This window comes from Megascapheus bottae, chromosome 6 (genome assembly GCF_031878675.1).
Source record: "Megascapheus bottae isolate mThoBot1 chromosome 6, mThoBot2.hap1, whole genome shotgun sequence".
Taxonomy (NCBI): Eukaryota; Metazoa; Chordata; class Mammalia; order Rodentia; family Geomyidae; genus Megascapheus; species Megascapheus bottae.
Genome location: NC_143514.1, coordinates 68257740 through 68279964, shown reverse-complemented (window position 1 = coordinate 68279964; position 22225 = coordinate 68257740). Strand labels below are relative to the sequence as shown.

Sequence of the window (22225 nt, the reverse complement as noted above, 5' to 3'; positions counted from 1 at the left end):
AGTGTCCCCAGGTAGGCCCACTGCCTGCCACATCCAAACTCACGCCATGATGCCAGACAGGTGGAAGAGCTCAGCTGACAGGTAGGCCATGTAGCTGTAGAGGAAGACGAAGAGTGGCTCGATGACACGGATGTGGGAGGTGAATCGGGAGGTGAAGGCTGCGATGACCCCGTAGACCACGCCCACAAACACTCCGCCCAGGGCCACTACGAAGAAGCTCAGGAAGCCGAGGACGATGTCTACGATGCCCACTTGATCATAGCTAGCAAACTCTTCGAAGAGGTGATAAAGGACCTAGGGAAAGTGTACAGGCTGGTGGGCGGGAGGGCAGGGTGCGAGCCCCATGGCTCCCTAGGGGTGATCCCACCCCTCCGGAAACCAGGCCGTGTGGGAGCTGAAGGTGTGGTTCCAGTGATGAGTGGCTGCCTTAGCAAGTGCAAAGCCCTGAGTTCAAGCCTCAGGACCATCTAAAACCAACCAACAGAATAGATGATGTGGTAACAGAAAAACCCAGTACCAAGCAAGAGTTCAGATGCATGGGCTGGGGCTAGAGGGACTTTCCTGGGGCTGGGCCTCCAGCATGCTGGTTATGAACACAGAACTCAGGAACCAAAAGGCTGCGTTGAAATCCCTACTCTGCTTCTCCCAATGATTCCTTGTGTTTCAGCTGTGTGTGTGTGTGTGTGGTGTTGTTTTTTTTTTTTAGTGGGTCATGGGGCTTGAACTTGGCCTGGGCACTGTCCCTGAGGTCTTCAGTTCAAGGCTATCACCCTACCCTTGAGCCAAGCCCTACTTCCCGTTTTCTAGAGGTTAATTGGAGGTAAGAGTCCTAGGGCCTTTTGTGTCAGGGCTGGCTTTGAACCTTGATCTTCAGATCTCAGCCTCCTGAGTAGCTAGGAATACAGGAACGAGCCACTGCTCCTGGCTTGTGTTTCAGTTTTCCACCCACAGAATACAAAATGGGCTGCAAAGATTGAGCAAGTACAGTGCTCTGTACTGTGCCTGGGGCAGTGTTAACACCATGCACACATGTTCATGATCGCTCCTCTCTAGGTTCAGCCCCACCCTTCCTATGGCACAAAGCAGGAAGTTCAGATAATGAAGAATAGGATAGCTTGCTTTCTTCCCTCCCCCCCCTTTTTTTTTGTGCCAGTACGGGAACTAGAACTCAGGGCCTTGTGCTGTCTCCTTAGCTTTTTTGCTCAAGGTGGGTACTCTACAGCTTTAAGCTATGACTCCACTTCCAGTTTTTTGCTGGTTAATTGGAGCTACGGATCTGACTTTTCTGCTTTGGCTGGCCTTGAGTCATGATCCTCAGATCTCAGTCTTCTAAGTAACAAGATTATAGGTATGAGCTACCATCATTTCCCCAGCTAGAACAGGATTTCTTTTTTTTTTTTTTTTGTCAGTCCTGGGGCTTGAACTCTGGGCACTGACCTTGAGCTTTCTTAACACTAATGCTCTACTACTTGAGCCACAGCACCACTTCTGGCTTTTTCTGTGTGTGTGGTATCGAACCCAACGCTTTGTGTATGCTAGGCAAGCACTCCATCACTAAACCACATTCCTGGCCATAGAACAGAATTTCTTAATCTTGATAATTCATGTGGTTAGGCCACACCCCGCTTGGACCCTGTGGGTGGGGCTGAGAAACCCCCGCTTTAAGACGCTTCCCAGATGGTTGCAATAAACTGCCAAGTTCAGATGCAGTGACACTGGAAGCTCTGAAAAGTTTCCTGTCTCTGAGATTGGGAAATAGATGTCGTCTCTGTAGTGTTTTGTAGTGTGACTCCCTCTCAACAATCTTGCTACACTGAGGTTTGGGGAGATGAAGCAGCGTGACCGAGGGCCCCAGGAGCAGGACTGGGAACCATCGTGGTTCCCTGGCCTTCTTGAGTCCAGCCCTACATAGCTCTGCCTGGAACTAGCCAGGGAGTTTCCAAGCCCAGTGAGAGAAGACAGAGCACCTAGGAATCCATGATAGGAAATCCCCCAGTACCCGCCAGCACCAGGGCAGTTCCTGGAGACAAAAGGTAATGGGCAAGGGGCATCTGTGTGACAAGACACAGACTCAACTAGACTATGCAGTGTAGGGACAACCTTATTGCCTGGGAAATGGGGCACTCACACCCTTGCCCAGTGTTTCAGAAGAGCCCAAACAGGGCTAAGCAGGAGGGACAGGTTCCAAGCCCAGGTACCATCCTGGAGACAGGGCGGAGTGGAAGTGGTAATAGCCTTGTCAGCAGATAGACTTAGCCCTGAGATACTCAAAACTCACTCCTGACCTGAGGGGAATTTTCTAAGTCCTCCCAGTCTGCCATATGGGCCACTGGGGTGGGCACACCCTTTCTAGCCTGGCACTGCAGAGTCTGTGTGGTACAAGTCTATGTTTGGGCTCAAGGTCACACTGTGTGGATTTGAACCCTGGCTAATGTAACCTCTCAGTGCCTCAGTTTCTCCACCTGGGGAAACAGACCTAACAGCAGTGGCAACCTCATGGGGAGCTCTGGGTGGTTCAGATGAGGCAATATGTATGGGACAGAAAGCAACCCAATGCCAGTAACAACCATACCACCCACTTCAGCAGATATGGCTGTGGGTCTGAGTTATCTTTTGGCACAGGTCACCTAACCTTGACTCACATCCATACCAGACTAGAAGGCTGTACCTCTGGCCTGCAGAGGGAGCAGAATTCCTGCAGGAACACCAGCTAACAGGGCTAGCTAGGTACAGCAAGTCCTGTGTCACTAGTGGGGAAACCGAGGCTCCCTTGTGGTAACCCTGGGCAAGGGCTGGTGCTAGAAGAGACCAGGATGAAGGTCTGTTTGCTCAGGCCAGGCAGAGGAAATGGAGGCTGTGGCCACTAAACACATCTACCTCCACAAGAGGCATTTTCTGAAGGAGAACAGTGAGTGCATGTGTGAGCAGGGGCTCGGCAAGCACACACATGCTTTGTGTTTTCCTGTGTATACGGCTGCTCTCTGAGGGGTCCAGCTTGGGGGCGGGGGTGGGGAATACACATGCACACACACACTTGTTGCCTGAGGAAATGGGCCGGGAGTACATATGTAGGCATGTACAGTATACAGTTCTGTTACATACAATGCAGATCCTGCACTGGCTTGCCTGCCCTCACTAAGCTATTTTATAGCTGCCAAAGCTCTCCTATGTGCCAATGGCTCACATTTGTAATCCTAGATACTTAAGGAGGCTAAGATTGGGAGATTGCAGTGGTCTGGGCAGAAAAAAAAAATGCGCAAGATCCCTTCACAACAAAGAGCTGGTTACAGTGGCATGTACCTATCAATCCAGCTATGACCAAGAAGCATAAAATAGGCAGACTGTGGTCCAGGCACACATCTTCTTGGACAGGAAGCCAGACCTTATATCTCAAAAGTAATCAGCACAAAGGGCTGGAGATGTGGCTCCAAGATGGAACTAAGTAGTGCCTGCCTAGCAACCACAAGGTCGTGAGTTCAAATTTCAGTACCAAACCAATAAAAGGTGAAGCCCAGAAAGGCAAAGTCATTTGCCTTGTTGTCATATAGTAGCCAGTGGCTAACCCATTTTACCTGTCATCTAGAAGTTTGGGGGACAAGCCCCCTTTCCACAATCTCTGCTCCAAAACTGCTTCACTAAATTTCTAACTCAAGATACTCAACATCGGAACTAAAAGGATTCTGAACTAAAACAGGGTTTCAAGAGGAAATGGAGGCAGGAGGAGGCTCAGCAACACTGCCAAGATCACATCAAAGTGCAAGCCGAAGAGGCAATCTCTGACCATGCAGGCCAAGAACTCCGGCCCAGGAGTGAGACAGACCCGGTACAAACACACACACTCCTATCACATTGATTCAAATCACCATTCTACCACAAGTTGATTAGTGTCTTTTGGGCCTGTCTCTTGTTCTATAAAAACGACAACACCAGGTTTCTCCTCAGGTTCTCCCGGGGATCAAATGTGAGAAGGCATGCCACGACACTCAGCACGGAGCCTGGGACACAGCAAGGACGAATGGACACCATCTGTTTGCACTACTGATCTTAACTCCCGGGCAGCTGAGGGACTGGGCCTGGGCTTGTGGGCGGGACCCCTGGCCCCTCACCACAGTGACAGCATCGTTGAGGAGGGACTCCCCAAAGACCAGGATGTGCAGGAGCTCGTTGATGTGGATCTCCTCAAACACAGCCAGCACAGCCACAGGGTCCACGGCGGAGATGATGCTGCCGAAGAGCAGGGTGTCCAGAAGACCGATGTTGTTGATCTGCTCGCCGCCCACCAGGCACACAGCGTACATGAGGCCGCCCAGGAAGAAGGCGTTCCACAGCGTGCCCACCACCGCGAAGATGAGGATGGTGCCCAGGTTTTCTGTGAACTGCCGCAGCGGCAGGAAGTAGCCGGCATCCAGGATGATGGGAGGCAGCAGGAAGAGGAAGAAGACATCCGACTGCAGGAAGGGGGGCGTCTCGCCCACACCCTTGATCAGGCCCCCCACCAGCAGTCCCACCACGATCAGCAGGCAGCTCTCGGGGACGATGCTGGAGATGGTGGGGATCACATGGAAACCTGGGGAGGGTGAGAGAACAGGAGGCAGTGGGCTTCCAGGGGACAGGGAACAGAACTGGGGACCAAACAGCAGCTGGCAAAAGAGATGAAACAGGCTGTTAACTCTCTGGTTCCTCTTCTGAACATGGAAGGGGTAAACAAGGTTGTGGTATAAAACAAATGGTGTTTTCAAGGGCTGAACTGGGGGAGGAGGGTAGTGTTTGGTTTTGGTCTGGTACTGGGCCTTGAGCGCTGGGCCTGGGTGCTGACCTTTTAGATCTTTTGCTTAAGGCTACCTCTGAACCACAGCTCTACTTGTGGCTTTTTGATGGTTAATTAGAAATAGGAATTGCTTGACTTTGTCTGCTGGGGCTGGCTTTGAACTATGATCCTCAGATCTCAACCTCCTGAGTAGCTAGGATTACAAGAGTCAGTGATGCCTGGTTTAAAGTGTGTTTTTCAAAATACATTTACAGGCTGTTTCTATCACTGTCATAAAATGGAGAGCAACAGGTCTCCATGCCTTCAGCAGGTGGAAGCTGATTACAGATTGATTACCAAAGTGCTCATACCTAAGGCATAGCCTCCATCTGAACCCAAAGCATCTTTCCAAACACAAGTCTGATAAGGGACTAGAACCCTACATGAGGAATCATGTAATGATTTCATCTGAGGGATGCTGGTGGGTTCCCTTGTCAGGGAGTTGCTTACTTAAGTTGAAGGCAGAAACAGATGGCTGGAGTGACAGAGGAGATGGGAGATTCATAGAAGATCAATGCAGGAAGGAACATGAGGGACAACAAAACAAGGCCTGAGGTCTGCAAATCCAAGAGCAGAGACTCCAGCCCCACACTTGCAGGCAGCAGGCTTCTGTATAACACCTGCTTTCTGGCTGAGGCAAAGTAGCTGCTTTACACAAGGCTCTGAGAATCAACAGCCAGCAGTCTCCACATGAGAGACAAAAAATCTGTCACCTTTTGAGCCCAATTCTACTCTAAATATGGAGCAACTGAGACTCAGAATAGTGAAAGGAATTGCCTGAAGTCACACAACGAACCAGTAGCAGAACCAGGAAGGAATCAGATGTGTTTGCCACTAGCTCCCATCAAACTCTGAAGTTCTGAAATTTAAGCTGTCCTGCCATCCCTCCTCATCAAAGTAAAACATCCAATAGACCTTCCCTATGATCCCGCCATATCTGGGCATCCGTTTTGAACATCATAACCCAGGATATAATAAGGACACCTGCTCAGCCATGTTCATCTCTGCACTATTCACAATAGCCAGGCGATGGAAACAACCCAGATGCCCTACTGCACAGGAATGGATACAGAAGATGTGATATATATACACAATGGAATTCTACATAGCCAACAGACAAGATAAAATAATGGCATTCGCAGGGAAGTGGATGAAATTAGAGTGAATCATGTTGAGATAAGTCAAGACCAAAGAACAAAAGGTGCATGGTATCCTTAATATGTGGATATCAGATCCAAATAGTACATCAGTAATGACTCAATATTTGGGTACCCAAGGTTATAGACATGGTCTTGGAAATATAAACATAACGACACAGGCATAAAAATCTATGATGGGCTATATACTCTATAGACATAATGTCTTATTACATATATTAATATGTATCTATGACATACAAACCCTCAGCTTAATCTTAATTATGTTTTAAAATCTATGTGCCAGTGATTGTATATAGATTCCCTTCTTGAAAACTTGTTTGTTAAACAAGACATTTGAAATATGATGTAAAAATCAATGTTAATACATTCTTTAATTAAAAAAATAATGTATGAAAAAAAAAAGAGCCAGGTGTGGTGGCTCACACCTGTAATCCTGAGGATCAAGATTCAAAGCCAACCCCAGGCACAAAAGTCTGTGAGGTTCTTATTTCCAATTAACCACCAGAAAACCAGAAGTTGTGCTGTGGCTCAAGTGGTAGAGCACTAGCCTTGAGCTGAAGAGCTCAGGGGCAATGCCTAGGCCCAGAGTTCAAGTCCCACGACTGACCAAAAAAATAAAGCTAACTCAGGGCCTTAAACCATGCTGGGTTCTTTCTAGTCACTGCTGGCACTCTGTCACCACGTGAGCCACTTGGCTGCCATTGTGCTTCTGCCTCTACCTTCTCCTCTTCCTCCTCCTCCTCCTCTTCCTCCTCCACATCCCCCAGAAGTGTTTCTTGGCTATCTTGCATGCTCAGGGAAGGGTAGGGGTTCTTCTCTGGCACCTCCTTCTCCCAGTCTTCAACCCACAATCACCGCTTAGGTTCTGTAAGGCCTCAAGTGAGACATTGCAAGAAGTGGAGGTGGCCTGGCCCCTCACCCTAGAGACCTACAGTGCTCTTGAGGGCAGACAGGGCAACATAAGGGTTACTAGTTTAGATCTTGAATAGCCCCCAAAGGCTCGTGTTTTCAAGGGTTGGACCCAGGGTGGTTGGTGTATTGAGAGATGGAAGAACCTTAAAAGAGGTGGGGTGTGGCCAGGCTCCAGTAGTCAAGTAGGTGATCCCAATAACTCAGGGGTCCGAGATGGGAGGATCAGGTTTTAAGATAGCACAGGCAGAAAAGTCCAAGAGACTTTTACCTCCAGTTAACCACCAAAGCTAGAAGTGGAACTATGGCTCAAGTGGTAGAGTACCAGCTTGAGCGAAAAAGCCACAGGAGAGCACCCTCGACACCTTGAGCTCAAGCCCCAGAACCAGAGGCGGGGGGGGGGGGAGGAAAGGAAGAGGTTAATAAAGTGGGAGGTTTGGGGAGCACTGTGGGTATATCCTGATGGGTCTTTGTGACTTCCTGCCCCTCTCCTTGCTCTCTTCACTCCCTAACTCCAGATGTAGGTGGCTTGCTCTACCAAACATTTCCACCATAAAGCACTGCCTCACCCAGGCCCAAAGCACAGAACCAATCCATCTTGAATAAAACTTGCAGAACTGTGAGCCAAAGTTTAAGAATGCTTTCTCTCTCCCTCTCCCCCCACCACTCTCTCTCTCTGTCTCTCCCCCCCCCCAACCTTTTTGGTAGTAATCAAAATGGAACCCAGGACCTCGTGTTTGGTAGGCTGAACCACAACCTAGTCCTTTTGCTTTTAGTTTGTATTTCAGATAAGGTCTTTAGCTTTTGCCCCGGGCTGGCCTAAGACTGCAATCTTTCTACCTCCACCTCAGGCATAGCTAGACCACAGGTATGCAATAACACACCTGGCTTGATTTTGAGAGAGTCTTGAAAACTTTTGCCTGGCTAGCCACTTCCTGTCTCCACCTCCTGAGTAACTGGGGTTTCAGGCATGTGTCATTCCTAGCCCCAAATGTTTTCGGTAGGGTTTCTTTTTTCCTCTTGCTGGTAGTACCAGTACAGGGGCTTGAGCTCAGGGCCTTGTACTCAGTTCTCCCTTAGCTATTGGCTAAGGCTAGCTCTCTACCACATCTCCACCTCTGGGTTTTTTTTTTTTTTTTTGCTAATTAACTGGAGATAAGAAATCTGTAGGATTTATCAGCCCACGTTGGCTTTGACCGCTGATCTTCAGATCTCAGCCTCCACCTACAGTTCATGATCTCAGGTGTTTCATTATCACAAAGCTAACAAGTGTTTAAGGGAATGAAATTTCTATAGGTATGCAGCAGGCAGCAGCTTCCTAAGGTTAAGTCCAACTCCAGGTAGCAGATCCTAGTCTAGAGTTCCAGGCCCTGCCCTGAGAGCTGACTTGCAGAAGGCAGACTCAAAACAGACAGCTCGGGGTAGACAGAGGACAGCTTCTACACCCACCTAGCAGGAAGGCTTGAAAAATGCCTCCTTTTTCCATGCCATGGTTCCATCCCAGTGCTTTTCAGGCCCATGAGCTAAGAGCTGGAGCCCAGAGCAGTACCCACCCCCCTCCACCCAATGCCTGGGGAGTAGGAGGTCTGTGGACAAGCCAGGAGTGGTAATGTGAAGGGTGTTCATTGTTCCTGATGTGGCAGCACTATGCCAATGCTTGGCACATGCCTCTCACTCAGTGCTCTCACAACCTTGTGGGGTAGGTATTGTCACACTATGTAGAGGACAAGTTAGCTCTTCACAAGCTAGCTAGCAAGGCAGACTCCTGTGGTCTCTTGTGAGGTGAGCACTATTATAGGTATTGTTATTTTTTATTTGGGGGGCCAAAACTGGGACTTGAACTCAGAACCTGGACACTGCCCCCCTTTTTGGGGCTAGTCCTGGGGCTTGAACTCAGGGCCTGGGCACTGTCCTTGGGCTTTCTCAAGGCCTGTACTCCACCACTTGAGCCACAGCACCACTTGCAGCTTTTTCTATGTATGTAGTACCAAGAAATCAAACCCAGATCTTTGTGCATGCTAGGCAAGCACTCTACCACTAAGCCAAACTCCTGGCCCTGACCCTTTTTTTCATTCAAGGCTGGTACTTTACCACTTCAGCCACAGCTTCACTTCTGGCTTTTTGGTGGTTAACTGGATATAAGAGTCTCATAGACTTTCCTGTTCAGGCTGGCTTTGAACCATGATCCTTAGATCTCAGCCTCTTGAGTATAGTTACAATTACAGGTGTGAGCCTCTAGTGCTGAGCAACTTAAGGTATCTTGAACCCGGAGCAAAGATCTATATTTAGTCTGTTGCTTCAGCACCTGTATTTCCCCTGAGACACCATGTTAGGCTCTGGAGACAGAGGTGACTCAGGCTCACAGCTTACACAAGGAGCTCATGATGGTGACCGTGGTTTTCCAGACCGTGGGAGCTCCACCACAGGGAAAGCGACAGCTGTCATTCCTATGGAACAGATGAGAAACCCAAGTGCTGAGAGGAGGCAGGATGCACCCTCTCAGGTCACCCAGGACCTGGTCCCTGGCCCCCTGACCAGAGGACAGCACTTTCTTCTACTTCACCCAGCTTTCGGGACACCTCGCTGCACAATCACGCAGCCTCTGTGCCTCCCAGCAAGCAGAGGAGCTGTTGGCCCCAGAGACTTCTGGGTAAAGGCAGCATTACTGTACCCCTCCTCCTTCCCCCCTCTTGGCTTTGGGCCTACAGTAGGCGGCACCTTACTGGAAGGTGCTTCCAGGGAAAGGGAGGGGTGCCTGGGGTTTGTCCTAGCTTGTCCCAAGGCCCCAACTCCACCAATCAGCCCTACCATGTGCCCCTGAAGACTTCCCTTCAATAAGCACAGGAAGGCATCTGACACCAGAAGTGAAAGGGGGCATGGAGACATGGGTGGTGGTCCTGGATGGTGTCAAAAGGCCAGCACTGACGTGAGATCCCAGGAGAGCAAGGAGTGAGACAAAAACTTTCAGGTCTATGGGGGGCGGGGGGAGGAAACAGGGACAAAAACACGAGAAGGGACATCAACGTGTGAGAAGTAATGCATCACTACCTGACGAAAGTAACTGTAACCCTCTATACATTACCCTGACAGTAAAATTAAAACAACAACAAAAACCTTTCAGGTCTCAAACTGGTTGCTGTGCTGACCTGGCCAGGATGGAATCGGGGCGGGGCAGACACAGAATCAGATCTAGAGACGAGAGAGCTGTGAGAGCTGACAGGAACCTCTCGGAGGGAATTTCATTCTCCATTACGTTCGTTAGGAAAACAGAGACTCCAGGAGAGCTGGTGACCTCTCAGTGGTCACGGAGCCAGCTCTGCCACGAGAACTTCTCTTCCCCAAGGCATCAGTGCTTCCAGAACAAGAGAAGGTGTAGAAGCCACTAACCCCCAGCCCTGGCCCAACCCTCTGCCCTTGAGAAGAGGCTAGGGGTGAAGAGGTGGTATTTTTCCTTCCTTACCAGGTAGACGATGGCTTGAACACGTGTGAACACGACTGCACACACACCTGGGGGCATGAAACTCAGCTAATCTTAAAATGACAGGGTGGCTAGGGCCATCGGACCCTCTTGTACCTGCTCTGGCCTTCAGTATAGAAATGTTATTTACACTTGTCAGCCTTGTCCCCATATGCTCAGCCAGCACAGAGGAGCAGGCAAGGCTGTCCCATGTCACCCTCAGTTGCCAGGGAGACAAGACACTCTGGTCCCACTTTCCACAATCCTCCCCTGACTTAAGAAGTCAGAGGGGAGCAAGGAGAAGGGGAGTCTCTGAGACCCACTGAAGCTGGGTCACCAGGGACCCAGGGACAAGCTGGGGGCTCTGTCAGCCTACTTTCAGAACTGCTATGGGGCTGCAAATGGGCCAGATCCCAAGGGATTCCCAGTTGCACAACGGTTCCATTTCTTTAACTCCATCTTCAGCTGCCCCAGGAACCAGTCTCAACTGTAGCAATGAAAGACAACCCCTTGGCCGGAGTCTGGCCTAATGATAGAGTGCTTTTCTAGCATGCACGGAGTCCAGGGTTCAATTCCTCGGTACCACATACTAAGAAAAAATCTGGAAGTGGTGTTGTGGCTCAAGAGTTCTAGCCTTGAGGAAGCCCAAGGACAGTGCTCAGGCCCTGAGTTCAAGCCCCAGGACTGGCAAAAAAAGAAAGAGGAAAAAAAAAAAAGGGTAAAAGAAAGACAACCCCTTGAAACAAAATTCTCAGCACCCTACAGTGTGGCTTATATTCCAATGTGTATCTTATGTGCTCCTCACCAGAGCTCTGGGGGGAAACTGAGGCACAGAAAACTTAAGCAACTGCTAATTGGGACTCAGAATCTAAGTAGCCTGGCTTCAAGTCCATGTTCTCAGCCATTCATCCCATTTTCCTTAGTTTCCTCTGTGTGTGTGTGCACACATGTGTGACACACACACACACACACACACACACACACACACACACACACACATGCACACATACGTCAGTACTGGAGATTGAACTCAGGGCCAGGGTGCTGTCCTAGGCTTTTTTGCTCAAGGCTGGTACTCTATCAAGCTACAGCTCCACTTCCAAGTTTTGGGTGGTCAATTGAAAATGAAAGTCTCATGGACTTTCCTGCTCAGTCTGGTTTTGGAACTTAGGATCCTGAGATTTCAGTCTCCTGAGTAGCTAGGATTATAGGCATGAGACAATTGTGCATAGCACCCTAGATTTATTATTTTGTTTCTAAAGAGAGCATCTTCCCAGGATTAAAGAAGCCCAAAGGAGTTCCTGGAGAGCTGGAAGTAGCCACTTCTTTCCATGATCTTCTCCAGGGCTTCCTTCTTTCTAGGGGCCCATGAAGACATAATGGAGCCCATCTTCCTTTGAAGCCAGCCATCTTGGAAGCCCTCCAGAGTGAACTCAGCCAGGAGGGTCTGTCTTTCCTAACGTAGGGCAACAAATGGGAATTATTCAGATTGTTGATTCTCTTCCACTACCATGCTAAGCTCCCTGGCAGGACCAAGGAGGACCAGAAAGCAAGGTAAACGAGACTAGAACAGGCTCAGCTGCTACCTTGCTGCCTAGGTAAATCCCACCGGACCTGAAGAAGAGGCAGCAGCTGCTACCTGCCAGGTGTGCCAATTCTAGCAGACTGGGTTCCAACTGGGATGCTGCCCTGACTAGAGAGGGGTGGCCTTAGCAAGTTACTTCACAGTTCTTATCCTCAGTTTCCCCACCTGTGTGCAAGCCTACTTCAGAGGTGTGTGGAACACAAGAAGAGATAATGAGGGTAAAGAAAAAAGCCAAATAATAAGTCAGGCTGCCAGTGTACATCTGTGACCATAGGTACTTGAGAGGCTGAGGCAGGAGGAGAGGATCCTAAGTTCAAAGCCAGTCTAGGGGGGCCGGGAGTTTGGCCTAGTGGTAGAGTGCTTGCCTAGCATGCACGAATACCCGGGTTCGATTCCTCGGCACCACATACATAGAAAAAAGCTGGAAGTGGTGCTGAGGCTCAAGTGGTAGAGCTCTACCCTTGAGAAAGTCCAAGGACAGTGCTCAGGCCATGAGCCCAAGCCCAAGACTGGCAAAAAAAAAAAGCCAGTCTAGGCAGGCTAATGAGATTTGGAAGGAAGAAAGGAAAAAAGGGAGGAAGGGAGGAAGAAATAAAGGAAAGAAGGGAAAAGGGAGGACTGGTGTTCACTGAAAAAAGCAGTGGCAATTACTATTAGAATTTTCTTCAAAACTTAGCCTGGCATGGTGGCTCACACCTGTAGTCCTAGCTACTCAGGAGGCTAAGATCTAGGGATCATGGTTCAAAGTCAGCCTGAGAGTCTGTGAGACTCTTATCTCCAATTAATTACCAGGAAAAACAAAAACAAAAAAAACAAAAACAAAAAAACAAAAAAACCAGAAGTGGCGCTGTGGCTCAAGTGGTAGAGCACTAACCTGGAGCTGAAGGGCTCAGGGACAGCACCCAGACCCAGACAGTTCAAGTCCCACGAATGACAAAAAAAATGTTTTTTCTTCAAACTCTGAGTATGTGACAGATACATCATCAGTACCTGTCAGGAGTACAGTGGCATTGCCGAGCAACAGGCTGTCCAGGGGTAGAGCTGTCGACAGTTACCTACGTCTACCTTCTAGCACAGAATAGGCACTTAACTACTTGAGAACTGAGATCAAATCCTCTTGATTGGATGTGAAGTTCAGAAAAGAGGAAGGAATTGGAGCTGGCCCTGCACTTTCAAGTACATACAAAACTAAAGAAAAACAAAAGGACGTAATGTTCCCAAAGCAGGGGCATTTGAATCAGGCTTTGAAAGACCAATTAGAAGTTTTCCTAAGGAGGGGAATCTGTATTTGCTAAAAGGCCTGGCATAGTACCTTGCACATAACGAATGGAGATGTAGAGAACGAATGGAAGGCAGGTGGACTTCACCAAGCTTTTCTCATATCCGAAAGTGATTGCCTTGTGAAGAGGGACTTAGCACTTAGCACAATACCTCGTTCCTGTGACAGGTGTAGTTCCTCGGTAACTGTACCACTCAGAGAGTTTACTTACAATTTCTGGCCTACAGCAATACTTTAATTTTTTAAAAATTAAATCAATAATGCCCATTTGGGTAGAATTCACATGATTTTTTTTTTGAAGTACTAGAGTACTAGAACTCACGGCCACAAGCTTCCTAAGTAGATCTTACTGCGGAGCCATACCTACAGTCCTGATTTTATATGATTGCGATCCCCTATAAGATACAGTGCAGGCTGGGAGTTTGGCCTAGCAGTGGAGTGCTTGCTGAGCATGCATGAAGACCCAGGTTCAAATCCTTGGTACCACATACGTAGAAAAAGCCAAAAGTGAGGCTGTGGCTCAAGTGGTAGAGCTCTAGCTTTGAGAAAGTCCAAGAACAGTGCTCAGGGCCTGAATTCAAGCCCCAGGACTGGCAAAAAAAAAAAAAAAATAGAGTCCAAGCTGGTAACTGAGTGCTGAGAGGCAGAGGCAGGAGGATGAACGTTCCAGGCTAACCATTACATATTCATTCTCCAGTGCAAAATAAAAATAAAAAGGAACATTTACTAACACACGGAGTATCTAGTGCCAGGTGTTGCACCAGTTCTTTTACATCCTCCTGTCGTTTCATCCTATACCCTGACCCCCATTTCACAGAGCAGGAAACTGGACCAGTGGTGAAGGGCCTGGCTATCTGGCTGGGGAGGAGAGCCATAATTAGAACCCAGGGCTCCTAATTGCCAGTTCCTGGTTCCATGCTACTGTTGTGAGGATCAACAGGAAGAGGATGCAAGTCTGCAAATGCCTCCCCCATAAAAGCAGCCATAAATAAACCAGCTTTGAGGCCCTAGGCGTGAACCATTCCCCATGCTGGGGTGAGTGAGGGGCCTTGTGTCATTCTTCCACATGGCACCTCTGTTTCTTGCTTGTCTCCATTCACACTTCAGGTTGGAGAGATAGGAGCCTACTCTCCAAAAGCATCAGGTCTGGGAAGGTGGCTTAAAAGCTGACAGGAAACACTAGCAGTGGTGCTGGATCCGCTGGGCCTGGGTGAGACCCAGGCTCCAGGCCCAGCTCTGCTGTGAGAAAACATTACACCATAGAATAACCTCTATGTTCACATGGAATCAAGAAACTGGGCACAGAACTGCTTTGTACACAGCAGGGGTGGCTGGTAAAAGCTGGAAAGGGCCAATGGTCCTGATAAATCCGCCAAGCGAAGCAGTCAGGAGTCCTTGTAAAAGGCCATTCCAGACGCAGGTACTCTGACCAAAGAACCAGGCCTGGAGACAACTCCCCTCACAAGTTACCCACCTTCTCTCATCAGTCCCAATCAATCATCCCCTCTACTCTAGCTACCGAAAGAACCACAGCCCTGCAGCTGCAAATACAGTAAGGGATGCTTCAGCATTTAGACTTCTCACCTCTCAAAACCTAGTCAGGTGCTGCCTCCTCTGGGAAGCCTTCCTATCATCCTCAGTCTGAATCAGGTATGCCTCCAAATGGAGGAACCAGATGCTCCCCACACATAGCCCTGGGTCTACAAAGGTGGCACTCTGGAACAATAGCGTAAGGGGCTGGTGGGAGCTCCCTAAAGATGTCTGGGACTAAAGTTTTGTCTCTGTGGCTCCTGAGGCCTGCAGCTAGTCTGGAATTGAGACAAGACAGCGAGGGAGACGCTGGCTCACAGGCTACCTAGGGTCTTCCCAACACCCTCTGTCAAGGCTCCTGACCTTCAGGCCTGGCCCCAAATGCTCAGGGTCTAGGCCTGAATCTGGACTCACTGACAGCAGCCTTGGGGAGAAGATGGCCCGGGGTGGGGGGGGGGAGGACCATTTCATCAGATACTCCCTCCAGCCCACCCCAGGCCAGAAGCACTTTTGATGTCCTGAGGTCCTCCCCAGGAACCCAAGCACTCCATAATCCAAATCCCACCCCCATACCCAGTGAGACAGAAAATGAGTCACACAGGGGGAGGAGGATTGCAGGTTTGAGGGAAGCCTGAGAAAAGTTTGTGACTCAGGCCTATAAGCCTAGCTACTCAGGAGGCTGAGATCTGAGGATTGCAGTTTAAAGCCAGCCTGGGCAGTAAAGTCCATGAAACTCTTCTCTCCAGTAAATTACTCAAAAAAAAGTTGGAGATGATGCTGTGGCTCAAGTGGTAAAGTGCTAGCCTTGAACAAAATGAAGCTCACGGACAGAGTTCAAGTCCTAGGACTGGCAAAACAAACAACAACAAACAAACAGAAAACCCAAAATACAAATAAAATGATGGGGTTATGGCTCAAATGGCAGAGTACTTGCCTAGCATGTGTGAGGCCTTGGACTCAACCCCTAAAATGGTATTATCCCCTTCCCCCAACACACACATAGTATTTAAGCACTTTAAATAGAAGAAGAATTATCTCCCAGAGACTTCCTCTTTTCCAATACCCACTTTCCCAGCCCACACTCCAATCTCTACTGCTTAGTTTAGTGAACAGACTTCTCTGTATCTCTAGGGTTTTTGTTTTGTTTTGTTTTTCCAGTGCTGGGGTTCAAACTCACAGCCTCAGACATGCTAGGCAAGCTCTCTACCACCTTATCACACCCTCAGCTCCTCATGTTTGTATGTTTAATCAATTTTTTTAACATCTTTATGTATCAAGGAAAAAAAACTTTAATTTCAATTTCCTTTTTAAAATTACATATACATGGTCAAATTGCTTCTGTGAGGCAGAGACAACAGTAAGCATGCTATTACAGGGTTCAATTCTCAACAACTATGAGACAGGAGGTGTTATTATCCCTGTTTTAAGACATAAGATAAGGCCAGGGAATGGCCATTTACTTGTTCCACCGGAGGACACACAGCCAGGGTTCCACAGCAGAGCTGACCCCATCCTTCCTCCACACTCCTGCCTGTGGAACCCCCACCTTACTCACTGGAGGTATGGCCTTGTTTGAGCCATAATAACTGTATGTTCTGCCACATGGCATTAGGGTGAAAGATGGTTTCTGTGTGCTCTAATACGCCCAACTAGAAGCCACAGGCAGGCTTTTCCTAGAGACCAGAAGGCCTATGGGTCCTGGATTTTTTGTACCTTTACCTAATCTTGTGGCACCAAGGGCACTGGAAAAATCTATATACCATTCCTGGCAAAGGGGGGCCCTTTTTAACACCTCAAATTTTAATCCTGGGGTGTGAGTGGAACGAAAACATAGAATTCTGGAATTTGGAGGAAAATAAAAAGGAAACACCTGAGCCTGGTGGCAGTGGATCACACCTGTAATTGTTGGTACTTAGGAGACTGAGATCTGAGGATCACAGTTCAAAGCCAGCTTGGACTGAAAAGTCACCACGAGACTCTTATCTCCAATTAACCACCACACATCACCAGGGAACAATCTGCTTCATGCCACTCTCCCTTCCATTTTTGGTGGCCCTGGTGTGTGGGTCCCCAGCTGGGCTCTCTTCCTCTGGCCAACTTGTGTTGCCATCCTGAACTGCTTTCCTTGCAGCTGGATCAGCAGCTCCTAGCATCACTTTGCTCCACATCTGGGGAGCAGCTGGGACAGAGGAGAAGCAGTGAGAAGTGTTCCATTTCTAGACACGTTAGAGCCAGGGGAAAGCTGGATCTTTCTTTTCTTTTTGGTGGGGGATGGGGTATTTTGTCCAGTATGCAAACTTTTAACAAAATGGGAGTTAAGCATACCTGCTGTTCCTAGTGTCCCTTCCAATTGAAAGTTGCTTACCTTTCAAAGTCTAACACTATTATCCAATATATATAACTTGAACTCGCTTAAAATACCATCATACTTGGATAGAGAGAGGTAGAGTACAGGGGTGGCAGAATGAAAGCAACACAGAGAAGTTCCACAATTCCAGGACAAGCCCCCTGCAGAAAGTGAGTCACAGTGTCCCATTTTTCAGCTGCTATAGAGCACAGGGGGTGGCAAAGAACAAGACTCAAGTGGCACTAGCTGGGTAGGGGAGAGAGAATGGCAGCCTAGGGAAGAAACTGGGCCCTTCTGTCCCTTATAGTTTAGTTGTACAAAGTCTGATCGTGTGCTTTGCAGTATCCATAAGGGATGACAGAGTGGTGCCAGCTAATCCCTTCAACCTGGCCCCTTTTGTGACCTCTCAGGGGTCCATTAAGATATCAGCTTAGAAGTCAGGAGTTTGGCCTAGTGGTTGAGTGCTTGCCTAGCAAGACCTGGGTTCAATTCCTCAGCACCACATACATAGAAAAAGCTGAAAGTGGTGCTGTGGCTCAAGTGGCAGACCACTGGCCTTGAGAAGGCCCAAGGGCAGTGCTCAGGCCCTGAATTCAAGACCCCCCCCCAAAAAAAAGGTATCAGCTTAATGGTACATATCAATAAATCCCAGCTACTTGAGAGGTAGAAGACAAGAGGATCAGAGGAAAGTTAATCAGAACCTATCTCAAAAATAAAAACAAAAGGGCTGGGACATAGCTCAAGGGGTAGAATGCCTGTCTACTAAAGCATGAAGGTCTTGGGGTCCTGGGTTCTATTCTCTAGTAGGGAGCGGGAGTAGCTGCATATGTGAGGAAAAAAAATGCCTTTCAAGAGGATGGAGCTTGGTGTGTGAGCCAAGATCTAGAGCCTCTTGGATGGCTTGTCCAAGTAGGTACCCTATCCCTGGAACTGTTCTGATTCCTTTGTGCCTTTCGCATTCCACAGTCAACCTTGGGCAAAGCTGTCTGGTTCTTCACTACCCTCTTCTGCTAATAATTGGTCCAGGCCAGTGTGATTGCTTGCTTGGACCACTGTAGCAGCACTTGATCTGTCCCTTGCACTGATCCTGGCTCTCTAGTCCCCAAGATCTAGGTAAGAATGAACCTTTTAAAAGGGAAAGGCCAGGGGTGGTGGTTGATCCAGGGAAGTAGAGATCAGGAGGATCATTTAAATGGCCAGCTTAGGCAAAAGTCAACGGGACCCCATCTCAACAAATAAATGATGATATGCTCCTGTCACCCCAGCTATAGAGAAGGCATAAATAGGAAGACTACAGTCTAGGATGACCCAGGCAAAAAAGCAAAATGAAATCTATTAGAAAAATAACTAAAAGCTGGTGGCTCAGGCTTGTAATCCTACTCAAGAGGCTGAGATCTGAGGACCATGGTTCAAAACCAGCCCAGGCAGGAAAGCCTGTGAGAGTCTTAATTGGAAAAGTAACGACCAGAAAACTGGAAGTGGTGCTGTGGCTCAAAGTGGTAGAGCACTAGTGTTGAGCTAAAGAGCTCAAGGACAGAGCTCAGGTCCTGAGTTCAAGCCCCATGACTGACAAAAAGAAAAGAAAAATGACAAGAAAGCTTGGGCTGAGGGCTGGGTGGCTCAAGTGTGTACCACCCAAAATTAAATATATATACATACATATATACATATATATATATATATATACTTTTTGAAGACATACTTTAGAAAAGGAAGGACAACATCCTGTAGCAATTTGCACCACATACTCCCCCTCCAGTACCTCCGGAGTTCTTGCTTTTCTTTGATTCTGCCAGGGCCCTTGTACCCTTTGCCTGCAACTCTTAGCCACATAGGTGAGGGGAGGGGTGGTTCCTTCCCTCCCTCCCTCCCTCCAGATCTATTCAAAGGCCATCTCCTAAGCCAGTTCCTTCTGTAACTCTCTCCACTGTCACTTCCTGACAATACATGTGATCCTGAGAGTCCCCTCCTCCCACTCAGATCACAGGGTGAGTGAAGGGAGACTAAGGTGCCCATCATGGTTCTCTGGCAGCTGTCCTTGTGCCAGGCACACAGTAGGTCCTCAGTTGGAAATGATTGAATGATCCATGATCATCTCTGGTCTCCTCACTATTGCAGTTACTGTGAGGATCATCTGACAGGGCAAATAGGAGCAAACTGCAACGCCCTATCTGGGTGGCTCACTACTGCTTGTCCCCTGGAGAATGTTACACAGCTGGACACGTGGCCTTCTATAAAGTCTGGTCATACCGGATGGGTGGCTAGTTTGTCTTTCCTACCAATCATAAACAAATTCTTACCCCTGCCCTATTCATCTTTGCCTCTCTGAGCACTGAACATAGGGTCTTGGCACATGGTAGATAGACTGAGCTGCAGAGCCTGTGTGACCACTGGAGGGCCCAATTCCTGTCTGAGGTAACCTACTCCCCAGCATTTGCTTCCAAACACGTGGTCTTGCTAAATTCCAGAAGCACATGGCAAGGCAGGACAGGGAAGAGGCCGGCTGTGGGTAGAGAACTGTTCCTAGGAGCAAATGACAGGCAAGGTGAGAGAGCAAGTTTTGACTTAGATCGTCCTCCCTGCATGCCTGGGAAGGGGATAGCAGATGAAACAAGCACATAGAGGTCCAGAGACTCACCCAAGGTCACATGGGTAGCCAGGCATTGGTGGCTCACACCAGTAATCCTAGCTACTCAGAAAGCTGAGATCTGAGAACTGAGGTTCAGAGACAACTGGCAAGAAAAAGAAAATCTGTGACTTTTACCAGCCAGCAATGAAAGCTGTGGCTCAAGTGGTAAAGTATAAGCCTTAAGGGAAAAAAAAAAAAAAAAAAAAAAGACCTGTGAGAGCTGAAGCCCATGGGGAAGAGGTGGGATTCCTAAGCTTCTGAGTCCAGCTGGGCTGCAGGGCTCTGCCCACTAGGCTCAGCACCCTGAGGTAGGGCAGAGCTGTTCAGCCTCCCAGACATCTAGACCCCAGGAAATCAGCACTTCTTCCTGTAGGATCCCAGCAGGCTCTAAATACCTGAAAACCCAGAAAGCTACATTCAGAAGGACAAGGCCTGAGCCGGGCAGAGGCTGAGGTGCAGGACCTGGGCTCCAGTCTAGATACTGCCATCAACTCATTGGGTACTAGAAATAGGCCTGTCTTTCTTTGCTCATGGTTCTTCCGATCTTACAGGCTGGCTGAAAGCCTCTCCAGCTGTGACATCTGACCAAGAAGCTCTGCTAATGGACCAGGACGGCTTCTGTGATACTCTTTCAGTCCCTGCCAATGAATATTATACCTGTGCCCAGGACAGTACTCATGCCAGAGCAAGGTCATACAAGGCAGGCTGGGAATCAGTGGTAGAGTGTTTGTCTATCATGTGCAAAGCCCGGGATGTGAACCCATCCCAGAACCCCCCTTCCCCCCAAAAAAAAGTCACACGAGGAAGAAAGCAGAGGGCAGAGGTGAAAAAGATTCAGGAAGCAGAGGCAAAGCTGGGTGTGGTGGCTCACGCCTGTAATCCTAGCTACTAAGGAGGCTGAGATTTGAGGACTGCGGTTCAAAACCAGTCCGGGCACTAAAGTTCACGAGACTCTTATCTCCAATTTACCACTAGAAAACTGGAAGTGGTACTGTGGCTCAAGGAGCAGTCGCCTTGAGCTGAAGAGCTCAGGAACAGTGCCCAGGCCCAGAGTTTAAGCCCCACAACTGACAAAAAAGGGGGGCGGCAACAGAGGCAAAAACAGCCACCAGCAGTGAATCACAGTCATCTTGACAGCTCTATGCTCACGAAGAATGAGGGGGCAGATCACAGTGCCATGGCTGGAAGAGGAATACCCAGAGGCTAACTGCCAGCCCTGACTTGGGTTCAACCTGAGTACAGGAGGGCAGAAGCCTCTTGCCAATGACTAGCCAGGTCTCTCTGCCAACTTCTGAACCTCCAAATCAGTTCCTTCATCTGAAAAATGAGATTCAGAATCATCTCCATCTGGAAGGGCTGTCGGGAACAGCCAATGAGACTGCATACCTCAAGCTGGAGTCCAAGAAACAATCATGTCCTACACTGCACCCCCCACACTCATCCCAGATGCCCTCCAGAGCCCTGAGAAACCAGCTTCTTGTTATCCATAGCACTTCCTTCCTTCGGCATCCCTATGCTGAGTACAGGGGCTGTAGAGAGGCCTGATGAAGGCTTCTATGCAGACGTAGCTTCTCTGGAGCCCTGAGCAGCAAGGTCTCCGCAGAAGGTTGGCAAGGCTACATTCCCATCAATAGGCCCCAGCCTCAAAGCCTGTCACATTCTTCTGAAGACAGTCAAGTTGGCTGAGTCCTAGAAAGGTGGTAGGTAGAGAAAAAGAACATAGTCAGAAGGTCTCTGCCTTCTTTCCCTCTCAGGAGAGTTTGTCATTCAGGCCTCTGGCAACTAAGGGATGAACTAAATGGATAGGAGAACTGAGCATGCTCAGAGGAGAGGCTGCCCTTCGCAGGACACTGCAAAGAACTGCTAGGCCTGGCCAGCATAGGCCTTGGTTCTAAAACCAAGGGTCCAAGGCTCAAGACCTCTCTTGAAGGACAAAGCAGCCTCAAAAAGTCATAGGAAGGGCCAGGAGTTTGGCCTAGTGGTAGTGCTTGCCTAACATGCACAAAGACCTGGGTTCGATTCCTCAGTACTATATACATAGAAAAAAAGCCAGTAATGGTGCTGAGGCTCAAGTGGTAGAGCTCTAGCTTTAAGAAAGTCCAAGGACAGTGCTCAGGCCCTGAGCTCAAGCCCAGGACTGGCAAAAAAAAAAAAAAAAAAAAAAAGTCATAGGAGATTGGAAGAGGCAGAGTCCTACAAGACTCATCCAACTCAACCTGTTTCACAGATGAAGTGAAGCTCAGGCGGATGGAGACTTAGCCAAGGTCACAAAGCTAGAAGTCAACTGGTATGCACCTAGAACTCAGCACTCAGGAGGAGGAGGCAAGAGGGTGGAGAAGTCAAGAACAGCCTGGCTACACAGTGAACTGAAAAAAACAATCTGGGGACTCACAGACTAATCTTCAAGCAAAACACAGTACACAGCGCCAATCCCACAAACACTTCCATTGTGTTTTATAAAACTACTTTTTAAGACCATCTGTCCTAATTTACCTACATGATTCTCATTCAACTCTCTTCAT

General features: G+C 48.6%; 1 protein-coding gene across 2 annotated transcripts in view; it reads right to left on the bottom strand.

Annotated features, from left to right (window-relative positions):
• The window catches only part of Slc9a1 (solute carrier family 9 member A1), a 59158-nt gene that overhangs the window by 11289 nt on the left and 25644 nt on the right, over positions 1–22225 (bottom strand). The window contains exons 1-3 of one of the 2 annotated variants that reach the window (XM_090335480.1): positions 9247–9262; positions 4107–4567; positions 44–294 (exon numbers count right to left, since the gene is read on the bottom strand). In XM_090335480.1, the coding sequence (XP_090191606.1) occupies positions 44–294; positions 4107–4567; positions 9247–9259 (725 nt within the window). In that variant the 5' untranslated portion in view covers positions 9260–9262. Of the gene's footprint in view, positions 1–43; positions 295–4106; positions 4568–9246; positions 9263–22225 lie in introns of those variants that run through there. The other variant, XM_090335479.1, reaches the window with a different exon arrangement.